Genomic DNA, 20,605 nt, shown 5'->3' with positions numbered 1-20,605 from the left:
GTGAATACTGTCGAAAAATATTCATTTAGTGCTTCCCCTATCTCATCAGACTCCACACACAACTTCCCACTACTATCCTTGATTGGCCCTAATCTTGCTCTTGTCATTCTTTTATTCCTTTAATACCACTCGAAAGCCTTAGGATTTACCATGATCCTGTCCGCCAACAACTGCTCATGTCTCCTCCTGGCTCTTCTGAGCTCTCTCTTTTGGTCTTTCCTGGCTACCTCGTAGCCCTCAAGTGCCCTAACTGAGCCTTCACATCACCTCCTAACATAAGCCTTCTTCTTCCTCTTGACCAGAGATTCCACTTCCTTCGTAAACCACGGCTCCCGCACTCTACAGCTTCCTCCCTGCCTGACAGGTACATACTTATCTAGGACACACAGGAGCTTTTTCTTGAAGAAGCTCCACATTTCTCATGTGCCCATCCCCTGCAGTTTCCTTCCCCATCCTATGCTCCCTAAATCTTGCCTCATCTCATCGTAATTGCCTTTCCCCCAGCTATAACTCTTGCGCAGTGGTATACACCTATCCCTTTCCATCACTAAAGTAAACATAACAGAATTGTGATCGCTATCACCAAAGTGCTCACCTACTTCCAAATCTAACACCTGGCCGGGCTCATTACCCAGTACCAAATCTAATGTGGCTTGGCCCCTTGTTGGCCCCTCTATGTATTGTGTCAGGAAGCCCTCCTGCACACACTGGACAAAAACTGATCCATCTATAGTACTCGAACTATAGTGTTCCCAGTCAATATTTGGAAAGTTGAAGTCCCCCATGACAACTACCCTGTCTCTCTCACTCTGAATGAGAATCATCTTTGCTATCCTTTCCTCTACATATCTGGAACTATTCAGAGGCCTGTAGAAAACTCCCAACAGGGTGACCTCTCCTTTCCTGTTTCTAACTTCAGCCCATACTACCTCAGTTGACGAGTCCCCAAACATCCTTTCTGCAACTGTAATACTGTCCTTGACCAACAATGTCACACTTCCCCCCCTTTTACCATCTTCTCTGTTCTTACTGAAACATCTAAATCCCAGAACCTGCAACCACCATTCCTGTCCCTGCTCTATCCATGTCTCCGAAATGGCCACAACATTGAAGTCCCAGGTACTAACCCATGCTGCAAGTTCACCCACCTTATTCCAGACACTCCTGGCATTAAAGTAGACACACTTCAAACCAACTTCTTGCTTGCCGGTGCCATTTTGCTTCCCTGAAACTTTATTTTGGACCTCCCTACTCTCAACCTTTTCTATACTCGAACTACAATTTTGGTTCCCATCCCCCTGCTGAATCAGTTTAAGCCCACCCGAATAGCCTTAGCGAATTTACCCCCCAGGATATCGGTACCCCTCTGGTTCAGGTGAAGACCATCCTGCTTGTAGAGGTCCCAACTACCCCAGAAAGAGCCCCAATTATCCAAGAATCCAAAACCCTCCCTCCTGCACCATCCCTGTAGCCACGTGTTCAACTCCTCTCTCTCCCTATTCCTCGCCTCACTAGCACATGGCACGGGCAACAAACCAGAGACAACAACTCTGTTCGTCCTAGCTCTCAGCTTCCATCCTAGCTCCCTGAATTTCTGCCTTAAATCCCCATCTCTCTTCCTACCTATGTCATTGGTGCCAATGTGGGCCACGACTTGGGGCTGTTCCCCCTACCCCTTAAGGATCCCAAAAACATGATCAGAGACATCACGCACCCTGGCACCTGGGAGGCAACACACCAACCATGAATTTCTCTCATCCCCACAGAACCTCCTATCTGTCCCCCTAACTATGGAGTCCCCAATGACTACTGCTCTGCTCCTCTTCCCCCTTCCCTTCTGAGCAGCAGGGACAGACTCTGTGCCAGAGACCTGTGCCCCACTGCTTTCCCCTGGTAATTCCCCCCTGCAACAGGATCCAAAACGGTATACTTATTGTTGAGGGGAATGGCCACAGGGGATCCCTGCACTGCCTGCCGGTTCCCTTTCCGTCCCCTGACCATAACCCATCTGCCTTTTTCCTGTACCTGAGGAGTGACTACCTCCCTGTAACTCCTCTCAATAACCCCCTCTGCCTCCCAAATGATCCGAAGTTCATCCAGCTCCAGCTCCAGTTCCCTAAGGCGGTTTTCGAGGAGCTGGAGTTGGGTGCACTTCCCGCAGATGTAGTCAGCAGGGACACTGGTGGTGATCCTTACCTCCCACACTCTGCAGGAGGAACATTCAACTGCCCTGACCTCCATTCCCAATATTCTAAATTCCCAAAGAGACAGTTGAAAATAAAGAATAAAAAATAAACTTGTTACCTTACCAATCAGGCACACAGAACCTTTATTTTTTGGTTCGAGGAGGAGGATGGGTGAGAGACACTACCCGAGTAGTGTTTCGGGTAACGCAACTACACAAATATATTACCTCACTTACTCACCAGTCCCGAGATAAAGGCTATTGACCTTATCCATGCCCCTCAATATTTTATAAACCTCTATAATGTCACCCCTCAGCCTGCAATGTTCCAGAGAAAACGGCCCCAGCCTGTTCCGTCTTTCCCTGTAGCCCAACCCCTCCAACCCTAGCAACATCCTTGTGAACCACAACATCCATCCTCTTTTAGGGAGACCAGGATTGAATGCAGTATTCCAAAAGTTGCCTAAGCAATGTCATGTACAGCCGCAGCGTGACATCCCAACTCCTATAGTCAGCAAATTAATCAATGAACACAAAGGTGCCAAATGCCTTGTTCACTACCCTGTCTACCTGTGACTCCACTTTCACCAAACTGTGATCCTGCATTCCAAAGTCTCTTTGTTCAGCAACACTTCCCAGGACCTTATCATTTACTGTTTAAGACACTTCCATTCAAAAGAATGAGAGTGGCAACTCCACCCCCTGCATGTTCCCCTGCTAGTATCACCGGGTCAAAATCCCGGAATTCCCCCTCTAAGGGCATTGTGGGTCTTCCTATAGCACATGGACTGCAGCAGTCTGAGAAGGCAGGCCACCACCAGCTTCTCAAGGGGCAACTAGGGACGGGCAATAAATGCTGACCCAGCCAGTAATGCCCACATCCCTAACAATTAAATCTGCTTCATCGAATTAGCACACAGACAGAGCAGATGAATTATGTGTCCCATAAGTTTATCATAAGTTTGCAATGGCCTCCAATATGTGGTTTCATTGCTCCAATGTGGAAACCTGCTGTTTTTTGTTACTGTAACAATGCCCATGTCTGATCTCGTGTGGAGTTCTATTTCTCTGAAAGCCTTGACCTTTGCTGTCTGCTTTGGCACAGCTTGTTTCAATGAATGTGTCATTTGTGCTTGTAAGTCCCTGTCTTATCCCTGCTTATCCCTCTAATGTGTTACAATGAGGCTGACAAATTCCTTTCCTTTACCATTTTAGCATCTGTGAGTGCACTGAGACAGAAGCTGAGGCCATTGTGCACCTGAAGAGTGAGCTGCGGGAGAAGGAACTCAAACTGACTGATATCCGCTTGGAAGCACTTAGCTCTGCCCACCACCTGGACCAGATCCGGGAAGCAATGAACAGGATGCAGGTAACACAGAGAAAGAGAGAGCGACATTTACATCACATTGCTCAGGACCTCAGTGCCATTCAAGCACCAAAATACCATTTGAATTGTAGTCACCATGGTAATGATGGAAATGGTACCAGCAGGAGCACAGTAAGTCCCACAATCCAATTTGAGACTAATCAGATTCTTTCTGTTGGCTAAGTGATCAGAATTGGCCAGTCCTCCAAGATAACCCCCACACTCCCGATAGCAAACATGAGGCCTATAGGGATTGGAATGCGATCAGTCAGGTGGATCTCATAGAATATGAGTTCCCCATTTGGGACTGTTAATCTGGTCCAATCAGGGAGTCCTGACTGACAGATATACACAGGAATGTCGGGGGTTCTGTTCTGTGGGAGCTAGCTGGGTCAGTTTATGTACTAAGCACCAGTAAGTAAAGGGTGAGTTGGTGACAGGATACCAGCCTGTGTGGAGTTATTTCAGGATCTTTCTCCTTCACCTGTACTGATGGAGAGAGCTCTCTTCAATGCCTCATCTCAAGTTTCGTATCTCTGACAGGGCAGCACTCCCTCATTGGAGGGGTCAGCCTTTTTGATGAAGTATCTCAGATGGGACTTGAATTCACATTCTTCTGGCTGAGAGATGAAGTGCTGTGCAGTGAGTCAGGGCTGATCAATACAGCTGTCCCTCTCATGTTCTCTCTGTGCAATGTGCATGGCACAGTACACAGCCTGTAACATGCACAAGCTCCTTAACCACTGACTGTTATTAAATCCAAAAGATTTTGTTCCCCGATGGGTTTATTGATTGCAAAAAAAATTTCGATATTTCAAAGCAAAACCGAGTCAGTTTGTTTGAAGGCCCCAGTTTGGGAGCTGCAAGTATTAAAACAGGTTACATAGCTGTGTGCCTAAACCAAAGAGAAATCGGACAGGAAGAAGAGAAGAGCTGCATATGACTTAAACAGGGAATGACTGCAGAAAGCTACACCTCAGAGGGATTTGGGAGTCTTTGTCCATAAATCATACAGGACTAGCGCCCACGATCAGGAGGTAATACGGAAGGCATATGGAATGTTGGCCTTTATTTCCAAGGGAATGGAGTATGAAAATGGGAAGGCTCTCCTGAAGCTATACGAGGCTCCAGTCCAACCACAGCTGGAATACTGTGAACAGCTTGGCCCCATTACCAGACGAACGATATAGGCAATGCAGAGAAGGTTCACATGGCTGAACCCAGGTGTGAAGGGACTGTCTGACACCGAGAGGTTGAGTTGATTGGGCCCGTACTGAATGGAGTTTACAGAATGAGACATACACGATTCCTAAAGGGACTTGACAGAAGGAATGTGGAGAAGCTGTTTCCCTTTGTGGGAAAGTTTAGGATCAAAGGGCATAATCCCAGAGTAAGGGATCACCCAGGTAGGACACAGATGAGGAAAAGTCTCTTCCCTCAGATTCTTGTAAATCTGTGGAATTCTTTATGGTAGAGCAATGTTGTGGCTGGGTCATTAAGTATATTCATTGCTGAGATAGACAGATTTTGAAACATTACGGGGAATCAAGGGTTAAAGGGATTAGGAGGAAAGTGGAGTAAGGGTTATTAGACCAGCCATGATTTCATTCAATGACAGAGCAGACTTGATGGGCTGAACGGCCTACTCCTACATCTTAGGGTCTTATGGAAGTGTAGCAGAAGCTCTGAGAGTTTAACAGGGTGTGTGACACAGATACTTTCTTGGCTGATGGTTCATCTAAATACCGTTTCTGCTCAATTGCAGAACGAGATTGAACTTCTGAAAGCAGAAAATGATCGTTTAAAATCAGAGACGGGAAGTAGCAGTGGAGCAGGACAGACGCAATCCCAGTCATCAACCTCATCTTCCACTTCCTCCTCCCGCCATTCCCTGGGACTTTCCCTCCACAATCTCAACGTCACCGGAGCTGCAACAACAGGTAAAGTGGGAATGCATCGCCAGAATACAATGCTCATGTTTGTGCGAGAACTGTTGACATAACTAAAACTGTACAACAATTCCCACGAGTGCATGTCATCTATAGACCTCATTATCCTAAGGTGAGAAACAGAATATAAAGTATTTACATTTTAAACAAGGTCAAGTATGTCATCGGTAAATGTATAATAAACATTGAGCCCACCATCTACAAGGCACAAGGCAGGAGTGGGATGGAATACTCCCCTCTTGCCTGGATGGGGGCAGCCCCAATAACACTCAAGAAGCTTGACACCATCCAGGACAAAGCGGCCGCTTGATTGGCACCACATCCACAAACATCCCACTCCCTCCACCACCGACGCTCAGTAGAAGCAGTGTGTACTGTCTACAAGATGCACTGCAGAAGTTCACCAATGATTCTCTCAGCACCTTCCAAACCTTGACCACTTCCATCTAGAAGGACAAGGGCAGCAGATCCATGGGAACACCACTCCCTGCAAGTTCCCCTCTGAGCCACTCACCATCCTGGCTTGGAAATATATCGCCGTTCCTTCGCTGTCACTGGGTCAGAATCCTGGAATTCCCTCCCTAAGGGCATTGTGGGACAAGCCACAATACAGGGACTACAGTTCACCATCTCTTTCTCAAGCGTGACTAAGAATAGGTAGCAAATACCGGCCAAGCCAGTGACACCCACATCCCATGAATGAATTTTTTAAAAACCCTCGATCAACAGATTGACCATCCTGTGCCAGATCTGGTTCATCCACTAAAACACTATCAATTGCTGCTGTCTTCAGTTCAAACTATTCACTGTACCAAGTACATCCTGGAAAGTAAATATAATCCCAGATTCTCTTCTTCACTACAAACCAACTGTTGAAATTCCTTTTCTGTGTCCTCCTCAGTCACCTCCTTCAACAAATGCAGGACCTTCTTGCAGCTGTTGGTCACCAAGGTTTATGCCATCAGCTACTTCTCTTGCTTCCAATAGCTCCCAAAGACTATCATCCTCAAGCCTCTCCCCAGCCCCAGACCTGAACTCACCTCTCACTGTTTTCTCTTCAATTTCCCCCCAAGGCTACTCCAAACCCGGTTCTGATGAAGAGTTACCGGACTGGAAATGTTAACTCTGCTTTCTACCCACGGAGGACCCGCTGAGTTTCACCAGCAATTTCTGTTTCAGTTTCAAGCTCAACCTGTCCTTGCAGCCTGCCTTCCCTCCCTCGACCCTATTTTGTCAAACTCTGAGATGAAAGCAAAAAGTGCTGGAGAAACTCAGCAGGTCTGGCAGCATCCTCCTGGAGGTGGTAGTAATGGCAGAGGATGAAGCTTTGAATACACAGACTGGTGGGATGGAAAGAGAAGACAAAGGGAACACTACCATTGTTCTAGGGAGGAAGGGAAGAGTTGAGTCAGGCACTGGAGATAAGACAGATGTGGCTAAGGGACATGACAGCCACAGCCTGGAGGAAGGTGACTTCATCAGAGCAAATGTGATCGAGATTGAGACCCTGGGAGAATGGAATGGAATCTTCCAGGAAGCAGCGTGTGAGGAGACAATTGTGGGACATGTTGGGTTGTAATGGGTGTTGGTGGCTAGCCCATCCCCAAAAATGGAAATGATGAAGTCAAAGAAAGAAAGGGAAGAATCAGAGATGTACCAGGTAAAGGTGAGAGAAGGCTGGAAATTGAAAGTGAATGTCAATTTTGAGTTTTTTGAATGTTGAATTTTTCCAGTTCCGGATGAGATCAGGTGTTCAGGAGAGAGACCTGAGTAAGATTGGAACAAGAAATGTTCCACATACCCCACAAACAGACAGGCATTACTGGGGTCCATGGCTGTGCAATTGACCTGAAGAAAGTGAGAGGAGTTAAAGGAGTAATTGTTCAGGGTGAAGACAAGCTCGGCCACGCGGAGGAGTGGTGGGGGTGGATGGGGATGGCTCAGGCTTCTTGTCAAGGAAAAAATGGGATAGGGACAGACTCAAACAATGGGTGTACAAGGGCAGACCTATTAGTGGGTTTTGAAAGCAAGGGGTGTGGGGTTGGGGAGGCAATGGAGTGGAAAGCTGTAGAAGAGAGACCTCTAGAGGAAAGGAGATCAGTGACAGTCTGAAACAGCCTGATGTTCGGTGGTGGGGTGTCAGGGTCCAGAGAGAGACTGGAGGAAGTATCTGAGAGTTGGTGGTCAGCCCAGTGGTAGGGTCCTGGGGATTGTTGCCAAACAAAGAACCGTTGGAGTGTAGGTTCATAGTTCCTTGAAAGTAGAGTCATGGGTAGACAGGGTAATGAGTAAGGTGTTTGGTATACTTCCCTTTATTGGTCAGTGCATTGAGTATCGGTGTTGGGAGGTCATGTTGTGGCTGTACAGGATATTGGTTCGGTCACTTTTGGAGTACTGTTTGCAATTCTGGTCTCCCTGCTACAGGAAGGATGTTGTGAAATTGGAAAGGGCTCAGAAAAGATTCACAAGGATATTTCCAGGGTTGGAGGGTTTGAGCTATAGGGAGAAGCTGAATAGGCTGGGGTTATTATCCCTGGAGCACCAGAGGCTGAGGGGTGACCTTATAGAGGTTTATAAAACCTTGAAGGGTATCGATAAGGTGAATAGCCAAGGCCTTTTCCCAAGGGTTGGGGAGTCCAAAACTAAAGGGTATGCTTTAAGGTGAGAGATGAAAGATATAGAAGGGACTTAAGGGGTAACTTTTTCACACAGAGGGTGGTGCATGTATGGAATGAGCTGCCAGCGGAGGTGGTGGAGTCTGGTACAGTTACGACATTTAAAAGGCATCTGGATGGGTACATCAATAGAAAGGATTTGCAGGGATATGGGCCAAATGCTGGCAAATGGCCTAGATTAATGTGGAATACCTAGTCAGCATGGATGAGTTGGGCTGAAGGGTCTGTTTTTGTGCTGAATTTCTCTATGACTCATTGACTGTGCCAAGTAAAGGTTAGCATGCCAGACAGCAGAACCCCAGTTAGTGGCAGGCTTGAAAAGAAGGCTAGACCTGAGGGAATGAAACGCAGCAAAGAGATAATGGGAACTGCAGATGCTGGAGAATCCAAGATAACAAAGTGTGAAGCTGGATGAACACAGCAGGCCAAGCAGCATCTCAGGAGCACAGATGCTGACTTTTCGGGCCTAGACCCTTCATCAGAGAGGGGCCTAGGCCCGAAACGTCAGCTTTTGTGCTCCTGAGATGCTGCTTGGCCTGCTGTGTTCATCCAGCTCCACACTTTGTTATGCAGCAAAGAGAGAAGCCTGTTAGAGTTGGAGAGGGGTCCAGAGCAATGAGGGTGGCTCATGTCACATCAGCAGTTCTCAATGATGAGATTAAGGGCAGGTAATGGGGGAGGGGTCCAATTAGAGAGCGAGTGTTGGAGATGGGGGAGCACTCCTGTGTGGAGGTGGGGAAGGGGGAATGTATATCTGCCCAGGGAAGTCCACACGAAGGCAAACGTGATAGAAGAAGAGTTCAATATCTTCTCACGCCCAGAATCGATTGAGCTGGGATGTAAAAGAATAAAATTAAGTTCTTTACTGAGCACAGATTGTTCAGTAACAGAAAGGGGGAGGTCAGAGGCGGTGGTGAATATATGGCAGGAAGTGGGATCAGATGGGGGGATGGACTCAAGAGGGAGAGGAAGGGAAAGAAGAATCCAGAACGGGCATCAGTTTGAGAGTACTTGAGCTTGCATTCCTTAACACCTGAAGGAGAGAGAAAATGTATCTCTTTAAAATGGCAAATGGTACAAAGAATGAAATGGAACTGGAGACTGGGGCAACTCTGAGCCAGAGTGAGATTAAACTGATGGAGAGAGAACAGGAGACTATACATGGAGTGTAGATCCCAGGATCCAATGGAAGCAGCTATCTGAGGAATGTTGTACATCACAGAGATCCCTGCGACGCTGATCCCATGTTATTTGATGTTATTGATGATTTTGACTCTTGGAAACTGAGTTTGTCCCTTTCAAAACTCCTGTCTTAACACAACAACAACTTACATTTATGCGGCATCTCTGACACGACATCCCAAGGTGCTTCACAGGAGTGTTTCTAAACTAAATTTGATGCTGAGTCACATAAGAAGATACTGATTAAATATCCAAAAGCTTGATCAGAAGGTCAGCTTTATGAAGTGTCACAAAGAAAGGAGACATAGAAGGATTTAAGAAGGAATTTCCAACACTCGGGGCCCAGGCAGCTGAACACAGGGTTTCATTTGCAGCTGACGCCCCACTGAACCCTCACTGACGCCCCACTGACCCCACACCGTGTGCTCACTGACCCCCTCACCGTGTGCTCACTGACCCCTCACCGTGCGCTCACTGACCCCTCACCGTGTGCTCACTGACCCCTCACCGTGTGCTCATTGGCCCCCTCAACGTGTGCTCACTGACCCCTCACCGTGTGCTCATTGGCCCGCTCAACGTGTGCTCACTGACCCCTCACCGCGTGCTCACTGACCCCCTCACTGACGCCCATCTGACCCCTCACCGTGTGCTCACTGACCCCCTCACTGTGTGCTCACTGACCCCCTCACCGTGTGCTCACTGACCCCTCACCGTGTGCTCATTGACCCCCTCACCGCGTGCTCACTGACCCCCTCACCGCGTGCTCACTGACCCCTTTCCGTGTGCTCACTGACCCCTCACTGTGTGCTCACTGACCCCTCACCGCATGCTCACTGACCCATCACCGCATGCTCACTGACCCCTCACTGTGTGCTCACTGACGCCTCACTGTGTGCTCACTGACCCCCTCACCGCGTGCTCACTGACCCCCTCACTGTGTGCTCACTGACCCCTCACTGTGTGCTCACTGACCCCCTCACCGCGTGCTCATTGACCCCCTCACCGCGTGCTCACTGACCCCTCACCCTGTGCTCACTGACCCCTCACCATGTGCTCACTGACCCCTCACCGCGTGCTCACTGACCCCCTCACCGCGTGCTCACTGACCCCCTCACCATGTGCTCACTGACCCCTCACCATGTGCTCACTGACCCCCTCACCATGTGCTCACTGACCCCCTCACTGTGTGCTCACTGACCCCCTCACCGTGTGCTCACTGACCCCTCACTGTGTGCTCACTGACCCCCTCACCGCGTGCTCATTGACCCCCTCACCGCGTGCTCACTGACCCCTCACCCTGTGCTCACTGACCCCTCACCATGTGCTCACTGACCCCTCACCGCGTGCTCACTGACCCCCTCACCGCGTGCTCACTGACCCCCTCACCATGTGCTCACTGACCCCTCACCATGTGCTCACTGACCCCCTCACCATGTGCTCACTGACCCCCTCACTGTGTGCTCACTGACCCCCTCACCGTGTGCTCACTGACCCCTCACCGTGTGCTCACTGACCCCCTCACCGTGTGCTCACTGACCCCTCACCGCGTGCTCACTGAACCCCTCACCGCGTGCTCACTGACCCCCTCACCGCGTGCTCACTGACCCCTCACCATGTCTTCACTGACCCCCTCACCATGTGCTCACTGACCCCTCACCCTGTGCTCACTGACCCCCTCACCATGTCTTCACTGACCCCCTCACCATGTGCTCACTGACCCCTCACCATGTCTTCACTGACCCCCTCACCGTGTGCTCACTGACCCCTCACCCTGTGCTCACTGACCCCCTCACTGCGTGCTCACTGACCCCTCACCGTGTGCTCACTGACCCCTCACCGCGTGCTCACTGACCCCCTCACCGCGTGCTCACTGACCCCTCACCATGTCTTCACTGACTCCCTCACCATGTGCTCACTGACACCTCACCCTGTGCTCACTGACCCCTCACCGCATGCTCACTGACCCCCTCACTGCGTGCTCACTGACCCCCTCACCGTGTGCTCACTGACCCCTCACCGCGTGCTCACTGACCCCCTCACCGCGTGCTCACTGACCCCTCACCGCGTGCTCACTGACCCCCTCACCGCGTGCTCACTGACCCCTCACCGCGTGCTCACTGACCCCCTCACCGCGTGCTCACTGACCCCTCATCGCGTGCTCACTGACCCCTCACCCTGTGGTCTCTGACCCCCTCACCGTGTGCTCACTGACCCCTCACCGCGTGCTCACTGACCCCCTCACCGTGTGCTCACTGACCCCCTCACTGCGTGCTCACTGACCCCTCACCATGTGCTCACTGACCCCTCACCAGGTGCTCACTGACCCCTCACCAGGTGCTCACTGACCCCCTCACCGTGTGCTCACTGACCCCTCACCCTGTGCTCACTGACCCCCTCACCGCGTGCTCACTAACCCCTCACTGCGTGCTCACTGACCCCGTCACTGCGTGCTCACTGACCCGTCACCATGTGCTCACTGACCCCTCACCGTGTGCTCACTGACCCCTCACCGCAAGCTCGCTGACCCCCTCACCGCGTGCTCACTGACCCCTCACCGTGTGCTCACTGACCCCCTCACCGCGTGCTCACTGGCCCCCTCACCGTGTGCTCACTGACCCCCGCACCGTGTGCTCACTGACCCCCGCACCGTGTGCTCACTGACCCCCTCACCGCGTACTCACTGACCCCCTCACCGTGTGCTCACTGACCCCTCACCGTGTGCTCACTGACCCCCTCACCGCATGCTCACTGACCCCCTCACCGCGTGCTCACTGACCCCTCACCGCGAGCTTGCTGACCCCTCACCGCGTGCTCACTGACTCCCTCACCGCGTGCTCACTGACCCCTCACCGCGTGCTCACTGACTCCCTCACCGTGTGCTCACTGACCCTCTCACCGCGTGCTCACTGACCCCCTCACTGCGTGCTCGCTGACTCCTCACTGAACCCCAGTTGTTCCCCACTGCCTGAACTGATAATGATCTGAGTCAAAGCCAATTCATTTTCACTGGAAATAAGAAGATTTACTTTTTGCCTTTTCCAGACAGTTTGCTTGATGAAGGATCCGATGGCTCCTTTCGGAAGGAGAGCTGTAGTGTGCGAATAATGATTTGCCTGAACAAACAACTCCAGCGGACTAAGGTAAAAGGACAGCTGCAGGATTTGTATGTTGTTGGGGGATGCTGGGTGTTCAACCCCAAAGGAGGCAGAGGTAGGGGAGGAGACGCATCTTCCAAAAGTTATCTTAGTGAGATATTTTAGTAACATTGTAATATAGAGAGGGCTGTTCAGCCCCTTGAATCTGTTTTGTTGCCTGAGCTGTACCGTGACCAGCATTGGGTTAATGTTCCTTGCTCCTTTTGAACTGAGTTTTGTTCTGTTAAGATGGATATGTGGAGCAAATTTCCTGATTGGAGACCTTGGCTAATGGGTCATTATTCCTCCATCTCTGTCCAGGCCTGCGATGCCTGGGTTCCTGACCAACCCAGCTCGCTGGAAATGATCCCCTTCAGAATCAAGTGGATAACTTTTAAAGGTGCTGTCACAGACATGATGGCCCGAACCTGCTCCCTCTGCACTCCATGATACTGTGATCCTATTTAAGATATGGTGCAACATTTTCAAGAGATGTTCCTTTACCAATGTGATCAAACATTGCAAGGCAAGCTTCATACAATAACTAGCTTTCCGCAAGACAGATCGTTACAGCAAATAAGGTCAGGCTGTGGTGTCATTGCGGGACTTTCATTACTCAGGATATCCCAAACATTTCATGTTGCCTCTTCTCACTGAACCACAGCTCTTTGGGATAGAGTCTGAGTGATTGGATCATTTGTTCAGGTGGAATGTTGGTCAGGACACGTGGACGTCCACTTTTACTCCTTACTGTTTCCCGAACAAGGCCATGCAGAAAACCAGTGTCTGGTTTGAATGTGAGGCTGGATGAACCCAGCAGCATCTCAGGAGCACAAAAGCTGACGTTTCGGGCCTAGACCCTTCATCAGAGAGGGGGATGGGGTGAGGGTTCTGGAATAAATAGGGAGAGAGGGGGAGGCGGACCGAAGATGGAGAGAAAAGAAGATAGGTGGAGAGGAGAGTATAGGTGGGGAGGTAGGGAGGGGATAGGTCAGTCCAGGGAAGACGGACAGGTCAAGGAGGTGGGATGAGGTTAGTAGGTAGATGGGGGTGCGGCTTGGGGTGGGAGGAAGGGATGGGTGAGAGGAAGAACAGGTTAGGGGAGCAGAGACAGGTTGGACTGGTTTTGGGATGAAGTGGGTGGAGGGGAAGAGCTGGGCTGGTTGTGTGATGCAGTGGGGGGAGGGGACGAACTGGGCTGGTTTTGGGATGCGGTGGGGGAAGGGGACATTTTGAAGCTGGTGAAGTCCACATTGATACCGTTGGGCTGCAGGGTTCCCAAGCGGAATATGAGTTGCTGCAACTCATATTCCGCTTGGGAATCCTGCAGCCCAACGGTATCAATGTGGATTTCACCAGCTTCAAAATCTCCCCTTCCCCCACCGCATCCCAAAACCAGCCCAGTTCGTCCCCTCCCCCCACTGCACCACACAACCAGCCCAGCTCTTCCCCTCCACCCACTGCATCCCAAAACCAGTCCAACCTGTCTCTGCCTCCCTAACCCGTTCTTCCTCTCACCCATCCCTTCCTCCCACCCCAAGCCGCACCTCCATCTCGTACCTACTAACCTCATCCCACCTCCAAGACCTGTCCGTCCTCCCCGGACTGACCTATCCCCTCCCTATCTCCCCAGCTATACTCTCCTCTCCACCTATCTTCTTTTCTCTCCATCTTCGGTCCGCTTCCCCCTCTCTCCCTATTTATTCCAGAACCCTCACCCCATCCCCCTCTCTGATGAAGGGTCTAGGCCCGAAACGTCAGCTTTTGTGCTCCTGAGATGCTGCTTGGCCTGCTGTGTTCATCCAGCCTCACATTTTATTATCTTGGATTCTCCAGCATCTGCAGTTCCCATTATCTCTGGTTTGAACTTTGTTTTTAGGATGTGCCGTTAGCAGACAGAGTGTTTCATATCTGTGGCACAGCAACTGACATTTGTGTAGCACCCCTAGGGAAGCAAATCTTCCTGCACCTCTTTGCAGAAGGATTAACCATCAAAATTTGACACTGAGCCTTAAAAAGATGATAATGATAATGGTAGTTGATGGGAAATGTTCATCCTGGAGACCAGTTACTAGTGGTGTACCGCAAGGGTCGGTGTTGGGTCCACTGCTGTTTGTCATTTTTATAAATGACCTGGATGAGGGCGTAGAAGGATGGGTTAGTAAATTTGCAGACGACACTAAGGTCGGTGGAGTTGTGGATAGTGACGAAGGATGCTGTAGGTTGCAGAGAGACATAGATAAGCTGCAGAGCTGGGCTGAGAGGTGGCAATTGGAGTCTGATGCGGACAAGTGTGAGTTGATGCACTTTGGTAGGAGTAACCAGAAGGCAAAGTACTGGGCTAACGGTAAGATTCTTAGCAGTGTAGATGAGCAGAGAGATCTCGGTGTCTATGTGCACAGATCCTTGAAAGTTGCCACCCAGCTTGACAGGGCTGTTAAGAAGGCATACAGTGTTTTAGCTTTTATTAATAGATGGATCGAGTTCCGGAACCAAGAGGTTATGGTGAAGCTGTACAAAACTCTGGTGCGGCCGCACTTGGAGTATTGCGTACAGTTCTGGGCACCGCATTATAAGAAGGATGTGGGAGCTTTGGAAAGGGTGCAGAGGAGATTTACTAGGATGTTGCCTGGTATGGAGGGAAGGTGTTACGAGGAAAGGCTGAGGGACTTGAGGCTGTTTTCATTAGAGAGAAGAAGGTTGAGAGGTGGCTTAATTGAAACATATAAAATAATCAGAGGGTTAGATAGGGTGGATAGGGAGAGCCTTTTTCCTAGGATGGTGATGGCGAGCACGAGGGGGCATAGCTTTAAATTGAGGGGTGAAAGATATAGGACAGATGTTAGAGGTAGTTTCTTTACTCAGAGAGTAGTAAGGGAATGGAACGCTTTGCCTGCAACGGTAGTAGATTCGCCAACTTTAGGTACATTTAAGTCATCATTGGACACGCAAATGGACGTACATGGAATAGTGTAGGTTAGGTGGGCTTCAGATCGGTATGACAGGTCGGCACAACGTCAAGGGCCGAAGGGCCTGTACTGTGCTGTAATGTTCTATGTTCTATAATGCAGCAAATGTCTGAAAGTTTAACTGGGCAGGGAGCTGAAGTGTGTTACATGGTTTTTATTTTCATTTGTAACCATTTGTGCTAAAGTAGCTGTGATTATTGTGTGTGATAATTTGCCTTGCAGGATGAAAAGTCTCCTCAGTACCTGATAGGTTCATTAGGAGTCAGTGGAAAGACAAAGTGGGATGTTCTTGATGGTGTAATCCGTCGATTGTTTAAGGTAAGCATCTTACACAACCAGGCAATATTCCATCTGCTCAGAATTCCTCTGTTTCTCCAACACAAACTTTACAAAATTAAGTGCTTCGAAGGGACGGTCCCAGAAGGGAAGCCTCACTCCATGTAAGTTTGGATCTAACGATCCGGATCCATAAGGCCCACACTGCGATGTGGTCTTCTTCTCAACAGACCCTGCCTTCCTGACACATTAACCCAACAATCAGACTTTACTGATTACGTTAGATTAGATTCTCTACAGTGTGGAAACAGTTCCTTAGGCCCAACAAGTCCACACCGCCCCTTGCAGCGTCCCACCCAGACCCATGTACAAACTCTACACAGACAGTTACCTCAGGCTGGAATCGAACCCGGGTCCCTGCAGTGCTAACCACTGAGCCACCGTGCCGCCCCACCGCAATTGAAGGTGCTCAATGGTGGATACTCAGAATTCAGTGGGAGAGACTTGTTCATATGCAACATTAAAATGGGTGGATAGAAGCTCTTCAGTAAAGTGTGCGTATGAAAATTCCCAACACGTTCCTCAGACTGAACTCAGCTGTGCGCCAGATACATCTCTCACGATAACCCCATCACCAGACCTGGTCTCCCCTTGGTGTTATGTGGGAGGGTCATCTTGGAAGGGTCTTCAAGTGAGGCTTTAGCAACATACAGGGCGGTCACATTACTGGGAGTGTATAGTGTGCCTCCAGACTGTCAGTGGGAAATGGAGGAGCATATAGGTAAATAATCCTCTGAAGTGAGTAAAAACAATAACAAGTTAAGTATATGAGGGGATTCCAACAACCAGCCACAGAGCAAAGAGTTGAGAGGGAGCAGATTTCTTGAGATGTATACATGAGAGGTTTCTACATAAATATGTATGCAGTCCCTATAATTTTATAAGTATGGACAGGTGTTCAGTGTGGCATTGGGAGACCATCTGAGTGGTTAGTGAGCACAACACCATAAGAGTTAAATTTATTGTGGAGATGGAAAAAAGCATTTTGGGGAAAGGCAGATTTGATTAAAATAAGGCAGGATCTGTCTAAAGTAGACTGGGAACAGCTAATTGAGGGTAGATCTACAGCAGAACAATGGGAAGAGTTCAGGGTGAAATGTACGAGCGACAGGAATATTTAGGACTGGATGAAAAGAGAAAGTGAGAAACATAACAGGACAGAGGGAGCAAACCAACGGAGGCACTAGTGAAATGTAGAAAGCGCAGCGGGCATCTTAAGAAAGCAGCTAGGAGAGCAAAGAAGGAGCATAACAAAACATTAGTGGGTTAGATTAGAAAGAATGCCAATACATTCAACAGGTATATGACGGGGAAGAGAATAACCAGAAAAAGAGTGGGTCCTGCTCGGGACCAACAGGGAAATCGGCACATGGAACTGGATGTCTTCGTAGAGTGTGAAACAAATATTTGACATCTGGCTTCAGATGGGAAAAGGAGGATGCAGGTTCTGTGTTTGGGAAAAGGCCTGTGAAGGTTCTTGAGCAGTTTGATAGAGGGAGTGAGGAGGTATTGGAGGTTTTGGCGATTTGAAAAGTGGACAAAAACCTCGGGTTTGGATGAGTTGTATCCCACACTGTTGTGGGAAGCACCGGAGGAAATCACGGAGGTTTGCTTGAATTTCTCAAGGAGGTGACCAGGAGTGTAGATGAAAGTAGTGTAGTTGTTTTATCCCCCAGAGAGTGGAGGGGGTATGGAACGCACTGCCTGGGAGGGGAGTTGAGAACCGGAAACTCCATAACCTTTAGATAGCACATGGATGGGCACTTAGTGTCACTGCCTTCGAGGTGATGGGCCAAGAGTTGGAGAGAGGGATTAGTGTAAGTTTAGAATAGTTTTTGTCAGCACAAATTCAATGGGCTGAAGGGCATCTTCTGGACTCTATCAGACTCTGTCAGGCTATGAGAAAATACAACCGGCTCACAAGTATACAGCAGTAACTGGCCTGACTTGGCTTCCCTGTTAATAAAGTGTGGAGCTGGATGAACACAGCAGGCCAAGCAGCATCTCAGGAGCACAAAAGCTGACGTTTTGGGCCTAGACCCTTCATCAGAGAGGGGGATGGGGTGAGGGTTCTGGAATAAATAGGGAGAGAGGGGGAGGCAGACCGAAGATGGAGAGAAAAGAAGATAGGTGGAGAGGAGAGTATAGGTGGGGAGGCAGAGAGGGGATAGGTCAGTCCAGGGAAGACGGACAGGTCAAGGTGGGATGAGGTTAGTAGGTAGGAAATGGAGGTGCGGCTTGGGGTGGGAGGAAGGGATGTGTGAGAGGAAGAACAGGTTAGGGAGGCAGAGACAGGCTGGGCTGGTTTTGGGATGCAGTGGGTGGAGGGGAAGAGCTGGGCTGGTTGTGTGATGCAGTGGGGGGAGGGGACGAACTGGGCTGGTTTTGGGATGCGGTGGGGGAAGGGGAGATTTTGAAGCTGGTGAAGTCCACATTGATACCATTGGGCTGCAGGGTTCCCAAATGGCTCGCGACTGGGAGGTGCAGTTGTTTATTGCGAACCGAGCAGAGGTGTTCTGCAAAGCGGTCCCCAAGCCTCCGCTTTGTTTCCCCAATGTAGAGGAAGCCACACCGGGTACAATGGATACAGTGTACCACATTGGCAGATGTGCAGGTGAACCTCTGCTTGATATGGAAAATCATCTTGGGGCCTGGGATGGGGGTGAGGGGGGAGGTGTGGGCGCAAGTGTAGCACTTTCTGCGGTTGCCGGGGAAGGTGCTGGGTGTGGTGGGGTTGGAGGGCAGTGTGGAGCGGACAAGGGAGTCACAGAGAGAGTGGTCTCTCTGGAAAACAGACAAGGGTGGGTATGGAAAAATGTCTTGGGTGGTGGGGTCGGATTTTAGATGGCGGAAGTGTCGGAGGATGGTGTGTTGTATCTGGAGGTTGGTGGGGTGGTGTGTGAGAACGAGGGGGATCCTCTTTGGGCGGGGTGTGAGGGATGTGTTGCGGGAAATGCGGGAGACGCGGTCAAGGGCATTCTCGACCACTGTCGGGGGAAAGTTGCGGTCCTTGAACTTGGACATCTGGGATGTGCGGGAGTGGAATGCCTCATCGTGGGAGCAGATGCAGTGGAGGCGGAGGAATTGGGAATAGGGGATGGAATTTTTGCAGGAGGGTGGGTGGGAGGAGGTGTATTCTAGGTAGCTGTGGGAGTCGGTGGGCTTGAAATGGACATCAGTTACAAGCTGGTTGCCTGAGATGGAGACTGAGAGGTCCAGAAAGGTGAGGGATGTGCTGGAGATGGCCCAGGTGAACTGAAGGTTGGGGTGGAAGGTGTTGGAAGGATGAACTGTTCGAGCTCCTCTGGGGAGCAAGAGGCGGCGCCGATACAGTCATCAATGTAAGGGAGGAAGAGGTGGGGTTTGGGGCCTGTGTAGGTGCGGAAGAGGGACTGTTCCACGTAACCTACAAAGAGGCAGGCATAGCTGGGAACCATGCGGTTGCCCATGGCCACCCCCTTTGTCTGGAGGAAGTGGGAGGAATCGAAAGAGAAGTTGTTGAAGGTGAGGACGAGTTCGGCTAGGCAGATGAGGGTGTCGGTGGCGGTGGACTGGTCGGGCCTGTGGGACAGGAAGAAGCTTCCCTGTGTGTGGTTCTTGGCCTCAGTGCAGGTTAACTAAGGGCTATTCTGGAGAAGGCCCATTTGGACTCGAAGCTTTAACTCTGTTTCTCTCTCCACAGAAGCTGTCAGTCCTGCTGAGTTTCTCCAGCAACTTGTGTTATTTGTTCCCTATTTTCAGCATCTTGAGTTCAGTGTTTTTGTTTGTGAACTGAAGGGTCTGTGTTATCGAACATTTCGCTTTAAAGCAGAGACTCATCATTCTCTTCTGAAGTCAGTCAGGGATCAACAATTAACCCTGGCCTTGCAATGCCCACAGCCAAGAGCATGGCAGTCTCTCTTTTTTTGAATTCATTCCTTCTCAGGATGTGGACATCCCTGGCTGGGCCCAGCATTTATTGTCTGTCACTAGTACACCTTTGAGAAGGTGATGATGAGCTGCCTTCATGAACCGCTGCAGTCCATGTGCTGTAGACCAATGCACAATGCTATTCAATTAAATTAATGAACTTTGTCTTTTCACTTGATGATGTAGGAGTATATTTTCCGTTTGGACCCCAGCACAAGCCTCGGTCTGTCATCTGACAGCATTCTCAGCTACAATATAGGAGAGATAGTGAGAGCGTATAACTTGGAACTGCCAGAGCTACTGCCCTGTGGCTATCTGGTTGGAGAAAGCAACATCATTACTGTGAATCTAAAAGGTACTTTACAATCTTCTGTGTTTCAAGAGTGGATAGACTGGAATGGAGCTTGTTAAAGAGAAATTCTATTTACGCAGCACCTTTGACAATCTCAGGCTACCCCAAAAGACTGTACAGTAACTGTTGTAACCATTTCTGATAGACTATTCGAAACCAATACTTGACCTTTCGTTCAAACATCAAGCAGTGTTTATTATTTCACTAACAGGTAGGCAATCTGAACTGGTGACCCAGGAAACCTTTAGAGTCGTACAGATGTACAGCACAGAAACAGACCCTTCGGCCCAACTCGGCCATGCGGACCAGACATCCCAATCTGACCGAGTCCCACTTGCCAGCATTTGGCCCATATCCCTCTAAACCCTTCCTATTCATGTAACAACTCAGATACCTTTCAAATGTTGTTCCAGCCTCACACCACCCTCTGTGTGAAAAATTTGCTTCTAAGGTCCCTCTAAAATCTTTCCCCTCTCACTTTAAACCTATGCCCCTCTAGTTTTGGGCTCCTTCACCCTGGAAAAAAGATCCTGGCTCTTCAGCCTGTC

General features: G+C 49.8%; 1 protein-coding gene across 4 annotated transcripts in view; it reads left to right on the top strand.

Moving 5' to 3' along the window:
* nav3 (neuron navigator 3) overlaps positions 1-20,605 on the top strand; it is an 824,703-nt gene that overhangs the window by 783,226 nt on the left and 20,872 nt on the right. For all 4 annotated transcript variants that reach the window (XM_059652602.1, XM_059652603.1, XM_059652604.1 and 1 more), the window contains 5 exons: positions 3,401-3,554; positions 5,317-5,491; positions 12,400-12,497; positions 15,683-15,778; positions 19,892-20,060. In XM_059652602.1, the coding sequence (XP_059508585.1) occupies positions 3,401-3,554; positions 5,317-5,491; positions 12,400-12,497; positions 15,683-15,778; positions 19,892-20,060 (692 nt within the window). The remainder of the gene's footprint in view (positions 1-3,400; positions 3,555-5,316; positions 5,492-12,399; positions 12,498-15,682; positions 15,779-19,891; positions 20,061-20,605) is intronic.

This window comes from Stegostoma tigrinum, chromosome 18 (assembly GCF_030684315.1).
Source record: "Stegostoma tigrinum isolate sSteTig4 chromosome 18, sSteTig4.hap1, whole genome shotgun sequence".
Lineage (NCBI taxonomy): Eukaryota > Metazoa > Chordata > Chondrichthyes > Orectolobiformes > Stegostomatidae > Stegostoma > Stegostoma tigrinum.
The sequence above is the reverse complement of the archived record's forward strand: the minus strand, read 5'-3'. Positions and strand labels throughout refer to the sequence as shown.